This window comes from Capricornis sumatraensis, chromosome 22 (assembly GCF_032405125.1).
Source record: "Capricornis sumatraensis isolate serow.1 chromosome 22, serow.2, whole genome shotgun sequence".
NCBI lineage: Eukaryota > Metazoa > Chordata > Mammalia > Artiodactyla > Bovidae > Capricornis > Capricornis sumatraensis.
The window spans coordinates 20,515,618-20,526,690 of NC_091090.1; the positions used below are offsets into that span (position 1 = coordinate 20,515,618).

The 11,073-nt window shown below is 47.0% G+C and overlaps 1 protein-coding gene across 1 annotated transcript; it reads right to left on the reverse strand.

Annotated features, from left to right (window-relative positions):
* Nucleotides 1-1,914: 1,914 nt before the first annotated feature.
* Nucleotides 1,915-10,956, reverse strand: MED20 (mediator complex subunit 20). The gene is made up of 4 exons (XM_068960813.1): nt 10,865-10,956; nt 8,219-8,373; nt 4,104-4,357; nt 1,915-2,598 (listed from the first exon to the last, which is right to left on the reverse strand). The coding sequence occupies exons 1-4, from the start codon at nt 10,876-10,878 to the stop codon at nt 2,383-2,385; spliced, it is 639 nt and encodes a 212-aa protein (XP_068816914.1). The 5' UTR covers nt 10,879-10,956; the 3' UTR covers nt 1,915-2,382.
* Between the last annotated feature and the right edge of the window lie 117 nt (nt 10,957-11,073).

Genomic DNA, 11,073 nt, shown 5'->3' on the forward strand with positions numbered 1-11,073 from the left:
ATCTTAAAATGAGGCTAACCATGCCCTCTTTCCCTTATTCAAAAGCTTAACTTTCACTCAACCTCATCTTTCAAAAATTATATGCCAACAATACTAAACTAACTCTTGATAGTCCCATTCAGACGTAGATACAGAAGGTGGATGACATTTGGGCCCTTCCCACTAGTTATCAGTTCAGTTTTGGCAACTTTGCTAGTGGAGTTAAATTAAGAAATGTATTGTATTACTTGCCTTTTTTTTAGTAATAAGCTTTCTTTAACTGACACAAAGGACAAAGACGGACAAGAGTACGTGAGGTGGCAACTTTTATAGATTGATCTGGTGTTCACTGGACTTAAATCTGGTCAAATGTATGCTCAAAATAAGGGAAAAGAACAAAAGTGAAGACTTTCTGGAAATTTATGAGCCAAGATTGTATCTAAAAGACATAGTTAGGGAGTTAGTAATAGAAATCCCTCCTTATAATGCATAAATCTAGAGTCATATTTCCCACGTTCGATTTCTGTTTATTTTCAGGAACACATCATGCTCAAAATGCTATCTCATCTCATAGAAGATTTAAAGCAGTCTACAGCAAAATACAAACGGGTAAGTCTGGACAGGAGCCAACATAAATCAGAAGGCCAAAAACATAAAAATAAAACTATGTATTTTATTATGTATAAGTTAATATCTAAAACATATCTCCATTATAAAATGAAAAAAGAAAAAAACGAAGAAACAAACGAAGCCAGCGGAAGGTGAGAACAGAAAACACGGATGACAGATTCTCCAGTTAGAAAGCTGAACTGTGCTTCTTGCCAGCCAAAGTTAAGAGGGAAATGTGACCACCACCTGATTCTTGTTACAGAGCCTTAGATCTGAGCACTTAGATGTGAAAATGGTTCCTCCTCCTGGGTTTTCAATGAGAGACAGATCCTAGGACAACCCACAGTACATACATGAACTTGCTTCTTAAGACCAGCTCTGACTGTGACCTCAGGGTTAGCTGGACTGAGCATCTCTGAAGCAGGAAGGCAGGGGCAGGCGATGGAGGTCAAATGAGCAGCTTGGAGGCTCCCATGAGATGAGGAGTTAAGAGTTCAGGACACCCTGAAGCGCAGTGTGGGCCTCAGGTCAACTGTTTAACCCCGAGCTCTGGGCACTCGAGAACTGGAGAGGTCTTGATGCGGAGACTTGACTCAAGGGGTGCAGAAGTGACGTCCCCATGTGAATAATCCAGCTAAAGTGGCTCCGATATCAGCCCCATCCCAATCCAACTCAGAAACAAATAGCTTACTTACAGGGGTGCTCTTTGCAAAATAGCAAGAATAGTCTTGGGCATGTCCATTGAGCTCCCTGGGGCAGAGGCTACTAACTGGGGCCCCACATCCATTTTTTCCTTCACCTTTTGGTCGCAGAAGCCCTGGCATTTTAACTGGGCACATGACCACCCAAATAAGAGGCTCTCTATCCCTGAGCTCCTCTCAGCCAGGTGTAGCCAGAGTGACTGGAGCAACTCCAGGGCATGGCCTTTAGAAAAGAAAACTGTTCTCTTTCTCTTACCCCAGGGGAACTGGACAGGTAGTTGATGATGCTCTGAGTTGCCCAAGGACAACACCCCAGGGGTGGCTGGACAACAAGCTCAAAGGAAACCAAGTTCCTGACGACCTTGTGGAGTTAAGGCTGCCCTGGGCTATCTGATTACCTCTGTACTATTAGAGAAGAGAAAAATAAAACTATGAGCCTCTGTACTTTAGCTTCTCCTTATAGCCACTCAGCCTGTGCTTTAATATCATTCACTACAGAATGGAAAGATGGCCAGAGGGGAGACTTCAAAGGACTCAGGCAACACCCTAGAAAACTGATCTCACGATTTACCTCAGCAAACAGGTCAGAAAACGACAGCCATCAAATAAGCTTGGCCTCCTGCTTCTTTCCCAGGAAAGGCCCAGCCACATCCTCTGAGTGAAGCCCAAATGCAACACATAGCCTGTCCACTATGTGGCTGGACCGAATCCTCAGGAGCTGGTAACACAGACTGCCTTTCCACCGACACTCAGCAAGGACACCCCCATCTGACCTTTTCCCCTAAAGCAGGAGAGTTCCAGACGTCTCTGCTCTGGGTAATCACTTTCCTGAGGACCGGCCAAGCCCAGCAAGGCAGGGGCTGAAACAGCTGTGGCGGGGGAGGCACAGGAGGGACTGTGTGTGAGGCTCAGTGGAGGGGAGTCCAGCGCCCCAGAACAAGAGCCACAGCTGGGAACTAGACAGGGGGGGACACCCTCCCGTCTGCCCAGGATTTCCGGGGTCCAGAGGCCTGAGGGTGCAGCACCTGCTCCTTCTGTGGAGTGCTCCCCCGACCCCCCCGGTGACACAGCTCAGCCCAGCAGCTGCCAGTTGCTAACGAATCCCCGCCACCGGCACCTGCTGCTGCTTGCGGATCTTGTTGAAGAGTTCCATGTACTGGACCATGGTGTCTGCTGGGCTGTAGACAGCGTCATGTCTGTTCCCAAACACTGCGGGTGCCCCTGGGGTGTGGCTGCCTAGAAAGCTCTGCAGGAACTCCAACAACAAGCTCCAGCAGTCGCTAGCTACCACACAGGGGCCATACTCCACCTGGGGACCAAGAGAAGGGAGATGGAGGGTGAGTGAGAGCAAGGACAGGTCATTTGCCCTCTGCATCCATCTTCCCCAACCCGGAGACCAGGACAGGAACCTTCCAACCCAGAGTCGCCCCGCAGGAAATATCCAGCTCAAACACCAGGAATTTGAAACCCTCAGCACTGTACACTTTAAGCTCAAACATTCTCATCTTGGGATTATCAACTCACAGCCCTACGCACAAGACCCAGAGGCACAGCTTGGTCCCTTCAAATTATTTCTGAATTTTATAGTCCCAGCTATGATGCGTGTAGATTCATGGATAGCTTGGGAAAATTCTATGAGAGAAAACAAAGAGCAGGAGAAAGAGTCTGCAAGTGTGTATGAGTTGGGGGAATTGACAAGAGGGCATATAGGCCCGTAAGTCACTTCAAGACCAATCGTTATTCCCAAGGTAGATATAACCTGGGCTCTGACCCTAAGAAATGATTTCCCAACTCATGTGACAGGGGCTGAAGGATACAGATCTTAGGGTTGCTCATTCTCCTCTCCCAGTTTTTCACTGGAGAGATGGCAGGGCAAATTACTGGCAAGTACAAGGAGAAATAAGTAAAGAAACTGCCAGGTGTGTTTGTGTTGCAAAGTTGAAAATGTGGAGGATAAACAAACAGTGAGTTCCCCGTGGGTCTTGGCAAATTCTCTGTGTGTTATGAATGAAAAGAGTCAGGACATCTTAGCTCTAGAGGTCTCTGGAGTGTCACAGTAGTCATGACCACTAACGCCCTTTTCTCCACCTGTCCTGCTTTTGGGGACTTACCTATCCCCAAGTCTCCACATTTCAATTCCCTCCTTAAATGCTAATCTTGCAGGAGGTATCACAGTCCCCAGAGTCAGCAGTGCTCTCTGCCCCGAACTCCCAGAGCAATCTGTGCTTCCTTTATGGCATTTCTTACAGACTAACTTCAAAAACAGCCTGCATGTTTAGGCCTGGCTCTCTTATTAAGTCATAAACGTTCAAAAGGAAGGCCCTGCAGTTTACTTATTCTTTTTTATTTAATCTCACACAGTGCTGGGACTGTGTTAGATTGTGCAGACTCTCACTGGTCCCAAAGCCAGCTACTGTCACACTCCATCTTTGTCATTTTCAAAATATGTCATAGATGAAATCGTCACACATACCATGAAAGAAAGTGGACAGCATGTCAAAGGGAAGGGCACATCTTTGCTTCAAAACTTTGATTGGTCCCTCCGTGTAACAGTTCACCTGCCCCTCCTTGACCATCCCTCCTCTTCTCTTTCCTAAGCCAGCCTTCCTAAGCTTTCTACCTGCTAAAAAGCCAGCTCCCCATTCCCATCCTGGGCCAGAGTGTCCCTCAGTGATTGAAGAAAGGGTAAAAATAGCAGGGCAAGGAAGTGTAGCTGCTCTGCAGACAGGAATCAGGGAGGCAGACACATCTGCCTGTGGGAACCTGCAGAGCCAGGCCCTTCACCACATCTGCTCTAGTTCACCGAGGTCTTACCTCCACGGAGATGCCTCGGGCACTAGGCCCCATTGTGACCGTGCCCACCTTCACTAGGAAGTCACAGTACTGGTAACGGGTGCCCCGGGTCTCGATCTTGCTGGCCTTGGCACTCTGGAAAAAGCCCTTGAGTTTCACCATGAGCACGTCAAAGTTGGTGTCGGCAACAAGGCAAGGGCCATTCTCAAAGAGGGCGAAGCAGCTCAAAGGGTACTCAGAATTGTGCATCACATACATCAGCTTCCCGGCCTGACCTGCAAGGGATGGAGATCCTGCTCAGCGACAAGACCTTCCTCAGCACATCCCAGAGTAGAGGCCAAAGTGCTGAATGGGGCCAGGAGGCAATCCAGCATCGCCCCAGCAGTCCTGGAGGGCAGTGGAGGCAAGGGCCTCACCAACAGCCTTTTCCAGAGAAGACCAGCAGCCAGGCAGCATGTGGCAGAACCCACCCAATCTACAGAAAAAGGTGATGGGCACACTAGAACTTTTGACAGTCCAGATAATGGTTTATTTCATTTTTTCCCCCAGCTTTTATATTTATTTCTGATAGTTGGGAGTAAGTTTTGCACCCCATTATTTGTAGTCAGCCCTGCATTTTTGCATTCTGGTTGCTATGCCTTTTAGTTTTTAGTTTCTATTTTCTTCTCTCTTGCTCTTTTTCCTTTTAGCCACACTGTACAGCATCTGGAATTTCCCTGGCCAGGGACCAAACCTGCCCCCCCTGCGGTAAAAGCACAGAATCTTAACCACTGGACCACCAGGGAAGTCCCTGGTTTAACTCTTAAGGTTGAGTGATGGGCTCACAGATGGATGATTAAAGATGATGATTAATAACTCACACAAGATTTACATATGGCCTTCTGTATAGTCATATATTACATAACAAGGAAAATAAAAGTAACAGCATTTGAGCACACATGAAGCAGCTGCTCTCTTTTTTGCCCATCACTCCCTTCCTTGGCTTCCACCCTCTTTGAAACAGAGGAAGTGGCCCCACAGAAGCAGCACGGGGGAGAATCTGAACACGAGGCTGGACAGGAGGCCTGAGCCTTGCCTTCTGTGCCCAAGTTTAGTCTTCATCCTGAAGGCAATGGGGGGCGGGGGCAGGGGGTGGCTTGGGAGAATTTTAAGACATCTAGCTGACTTAGGAAGCAAGCAGTGCAGTACAACCATAGTAGAAAGAACTTGGAATCTAGATCAGAAGATCCAGTTTTAAATCTCAGCTTACCGGCTCCAGTCCCTGAGAAGTGAGTTTTCCAAGTCCTTGAACTAGCCCCAACACTGTGCTAGGGCTGAAGAGGCATGTAAGTAGAGGACTTAGCCCCTGGCCTCAAGAAGCTGACAGTCTCACTGAAGACTGTCATTGTCCTTCCCTGATAGCTCAGTTGGTAAAGAATCTGCCTGCAATGCAGGAGACCCCTGTTCGATTCCTGGATTGGGATGAGAAGGGATAGGCTACCCACTCCAGTATTCTTGGACTTCCCTTGTGGCTCAGCTGGTGAAGAATCTGCCTGCAATGCAGGAGACCTGGGTTCAATCTCTGGGCTGGGAAGATCACCTGGAGAAAGTAACAACTCCCCACTCCAGTATTCTGGCCTGGAGAATTCCATGAACTGTATAGTCCATGGGGTTGCAAAGAGTCGGACATGACTAAGCGACTTTCACTTTCATTGAAGATAGGTGGAAAACTTTTTAGAAGACCATGAAACCAAAGTGTTTGCCTGATGACAGACCAGAAGTCTTTGAAGGGAAGGAAAGACCTCAGGGAAGGAAGTGGTCAAAGTGGCAAGAGTCAGTTGGAAGAACCTTCATGGAAAAAATAGGACCTGAAGTAGGATACAAAGTGGGTGGATTCAGGCAGGGATGAGAGCGCAGCAATAGGAATGAGTGCAGAGACGAGTGCGGGTGGTGTGGCCTCTGCAGGCCTCCACTGCGCTGCCACTGCCTGAACACCATCGGCTCTGCACCAACCTCGCCCCACACCCTCCCAACTGCCCGCTGCATACTCACACCTTTCACCTGGGAAGTCCAGTTCCAAACATTTTAATCCTCCAATAAAGACATCCAAAGCCGATCTGTCATTCTGTTCTCATGCAGACTCACTGTGATACTTAATTCATATTATGGGAGTCTGGAAGTGTTTTTATTCTCTTGAAAAAATTCTGAAAAGCTTTGGTCCCTGACCAGCCAGCACCCACATCACTACCTGGGAATCTGTTACAAATGTATATTCTCCACCCTACCCCACAGCCACTGGGTCAGAAACTCTGCGGGGGTGGGGAGAAGGGAACCCACCCATCTGTGTGATAACAAGCCTTCCCTCTAGGTGATGCTAAAGCTAGACAGTGTGAGAACTTCTGATTCAAAGGCACAGAGCCGGTAAGCGACAGAACTGGAACTCTAATCTAGGCATCCTGACCTCCTTCCATCCTACCCCACAGCCCACCAAGAACCTGCTGTTTCTCCAACTAGACTGTAGCTCCTTGAAACCAAAGGTCTGATCAGGAAAACAGAGACCAAGCCAGGGAGTGTCACAGAAGTAGCATGTCATCTTATATCTGTATACTGCTGCTGCTAAGTCACTTCAGTCGTGTCCGACTCTTAGCTACGCTATGGACTGCAGCCCACCAGGCTCCTCTGTCCACGGGATTCTCCAGGCAAGAATACTGGAGTGGGGTGCCATTGCCTTCTCCACATCTGTATACTAGTGTTCTGTTTTCCAAATGCTTTCATAATTGTTCTCTCTTTTGATTCTTATATTCTGCCTTTTGCAGGCAAAACAAATGCTAACATTGCAATTGCACTGACCATGAAATTCAGTACAGCTCTTAAGCTACCATTTATCAGCTATTTATTCCATGACAACCTTGGTTCGAAGAACTTTGTGTGTACGAACTTATTTAACTAGGAGATAAATACTGGAATTATCTTCATTTTGCAGATAAGTGTACTGGGAAGGGTGCAAAAACGGAGCCCACACAGGTAAGTTTCTTTAGAGGGGGTTTAATACAGGGAACGAAGTACAGGGGTTGGTAGAACTGAAAAATCAAATGGAATGGTGAGGTCACCCAAAGATTAGTAACACAGGGAGCCGCTACCATCCCTAGGGCTGGAAGGAAAAAGGGCAGCTGTGCTGTTCTGAGAGCCAGGAACAAGGGTTGCCTAACAGGAGGTAGAACCAAGGAAGAGACACAGCCCAAGGCAGAGGGACAGGGAGAGAGGCTGTCTCTCTCTTTCCTCCTCTCTCCAATTTTTGCCAGTGCCTTTCACTGGCCAAAGGGAACTAAATGGGGGCCAGTCAAATGTAGTTCACAGGAGCAGGGCAGGGAATAAATCCCTGGGGAAATAGGCAAGTGACTGGCACAGGAACAGTCACACACTGCAGAATTACCTAAGGATGCAGTTAGTTGTGGCAGGCAGGACTCCGTTATCTGGTTCCATGATTTAGGCTTATTCACTGTGCTGTGGAACCATCCAAAGTCAAGTTACTGAAGAGACAAGACTAAAAGAACCTAGGTTCCCTAACTCCTATTCAGAGATCCTCTTTACCTCCCTACCACCACCAGCCACAATGCATCTCAATTTGAAATACATTTAAACAAAAGTTAATTCATCAATCAAGGTTATGCTAAGGTGGTAGCCAAGGCCACTGGCTAGGTGTGGGAAACAGGAAGCTTTTCTACAGAAAGTTCCCCAAACTCTAAAGCTCCAACAGAATCATATACAAAGGCTTCTGAGCTTAAAAGGAGACTTTTTCAAACTTTGGAGTGCATAAAGATCACCTGTGAAATTTACTATAATGTAGATTATGACTGATTACCAGTGAGTCTGTAAGCTGGGCCAGGAACCTGCACCTCTAACAAGCAACCCAGATGATTCTGAGAAAATTAGTGACCAACACTTTGAGAAATGAAAAGTGCTTTAAAAGTGCAAAAAGACTACAACACAGGCCCAGACTACGAGATGAAGGAAAAAATTAATGAATTCAGAAACACATATACCACATATCCAAGAACACCACCCTCAGCAGACGAGCAGAAAGATTCCAATGAACATGAATGTCTATTAACTCCAAACCAGGTTCCAGCCATCCCACAGGCCCATCTCTCACTGACCTTGGCTGCCCAGGGTAGAGGCAGCTGTGTGATAGGTCTCACAGTCCACACAAAATGTTCCTTGCTTCTCTGCTCCAAGCATCTCCAATTTCCGGGTGAGGAGCTCCACAGTCTGCTGGACGCTCTTGCCCTCGGCCACGGGCATCTGAGACACACTGGAAGGAAAAGGACCAAAATCATCAATGAGTCACTCACTTGCCTGCAGAATCGTAGCTCATCAGGGCCAGTATGTGCACAGACACCATCAAACTGAACCTTCTCAGTTTAAAAAGAAGGAAACAGAGGCCCATAGTCTCTTGAGAACTCCACTAAGAACCAGAGCAGGTCTCAGGACGCATACCAGTGCTTTGAACTTCCTGTTTAGAGCACCACCGTTGACGGAGTGTGGCAAGTATGCCAACGTTCAAGAGAAGATTTTAGGTGGCACACAGATTGGGCATTCAGTAACACAGAGTCATACAATGAGAAAGGGATTTCTTCTGCGTTTCTTTCAGTTTTGACTACATCAAGAAGAAAGCCTCAACTTGGAATTATTATTCCAATTATTATTACTCTCTTTAAGACTTTGCATGCAAGCTGTCCAGCACAGTAGCCACAAGCCACATGCAACTATTTACATTTAAACGAATTAAAAATTAAAACCTCAACTCCTCAGCTGCAAAACCCACATTTCAAGGCTTGACAGCCACAAGTGGCTGAGAGCAGTGCTAATACAGAACATTTCCATCAAGGCAGAAAGTTTTAAGGCTCCTGGGACCAAACAGAAAGCAAGCCTCAAGTTTCTAATCCTCAGACGTGAAAGGAAACAGCATGTACACGAATTTAACCAAAACAACGAAACAAAAAGTCATTTCCAAGATTTCCTTCTATGGTGAGGGAAACTGGCTCCCCCTTTACAGAGTGGCAGGTAACAATCACCAAGGACCAGCTATGTGACAGGTAGTGCCCAAAGACCTTTCGATGAACTAACTCTTTGAATCCTCACATTAGCCCCATAAGATATACAATTATCTCTTTGTTACCAGTGAGGAAAGAAAAGTACAGAGCGGTTGAATAACTCGCACAAGGTCACACAGCTTGGTGTGGTGTGGCCGAGAGTCAAAGCCAGGCAAGCTGGCTCCACGTCCATGCTCTTAACTGTACCAGAATGCTTCCCCAGAAATACAGCTATAAATACTTTTAAGGAAAAGAAAGGGAATTAAAAGAAGACATTAATAAATAATATTTCAAGTGCTACATGGCTATTTAAAAATCTTGAGTAGAATCATATGTGGCTGAATGTTGGGGGACACTGCATTACTTTATGATCAACCAAAATCAACTAGATGAAGCTATAGAGTCCTGTTACTAAAATTGTCTCTAATCTCCATCAGAAAAAGTACTAACAAGTAATGATGATGATGTGCCTTATTTTGAAATATAAAAGAATCCCTAAGGTGATGCTACTGGGGTCAGAAGTCCTAGAAGCCTGAAAAAGTTGAGAAGCATTCCAACAGAGCCCTTTCCCTGCTTGCCTTCTGCCCTGAGAGAACAGGTACTTCCAGGGTTTCACGCCTCTTTGCAGCACGCTTTTTTTTTTTTTTTTTGGTTGCGCCACAAGGCATACAGGATCTAATTCCCCAATCAGGGATTGAACCCATGCCCCCTGAAGTAGAAGGTGCCTCCTGCAGTGGAAGCGTGGAGGGTTAACCACTGGACTGCCATGAAAGACCCTAGCAAACTTTTCATTCCCATTCTTCGCACCCTTCTTACACTACAGGACTTTGAAGGAGGCTCATGATGCCAACTTCAGGAAGCAAATGTGCAGTCACTGACAAATCTGCAAGACCTGGGCTACCAGGAGTTCCCACAGGCTCTTACATGAGAAGCCTAGAGCCATTGCCTTCAGATAACCTGGCCTCTAAGCCCTCTCTGGGAGAGATGCTCAAGATACATATTTTTTAAAGCTCTGAAATCAAGCATTTGGAACTAAATGACTCGAAGAGAATTAAGCCCATACCTTTCCCTGCCACACTGACTTATAACGTGTTAGAAATAAGTCCATAGAAACTAAACCAACCAGGTAATTAAACAGAATAGGAAACAGACCCTGAAGAGGTGATGTGCCTGTAATTCCTATCTCCTAATTCCCAACAGCTCCTTTTTTCCCTCCAGACTCAAGATCTTACAAAGGCCAAAACTAGAACCAGACACATGCTGATCTAACTGCATTTAGTGGCTGTAAGGAGGGGCAGGCAAAAACCTAAAAAAGATACTATCTCCTTGTTGCTTATCCCCTACCCATCCAAGCCCTGCCTGCAGACGGGTCCGAGTCCCGACATACTACTTTCAACCCTAAAGTTCTACCCCAGGCTTCACAGTCAAGAAATTGTACCAAGAAAAAAGGAAGGAGGTACACGATCATTAACGGGTTCTTAAACCCTTTTTCTGCCGCCTTCCAGGAAGAAGGGGCGAATCTCCGAGGAAAGGGGCCTGCAGATTCTGCAGCCCTCGCGGTGGCCCCCTCACTTACACAATCCGAGGACATTTTGCTCATCTTCCGGGGGACTGTGGACCCTGGTCGGGATCCTCCTCCCGGGTATATTCGAGGCTCCAGGGGCCTTCAAGTCCCCAAACCCCGCCCCACAAAGTCCTCTGAAGTCCTACCAAGTCACTCCCATGGTGTCGGGCCAGGAGGATGGGAGGATCAAATAACTGAAATGCGGTGTGCTCCAGCAGCCCACACGAAGAGAAACCACCTCGCTAAAGCGATCTCCGATGGAGGCAGGCGCTCCGGAACTTACGTAAAAACACAGCGCCCAGTCGACACGCCCACGAGGAAGGGCGTGTCTAGGTCCTTCGGTGAGGTCACTGCC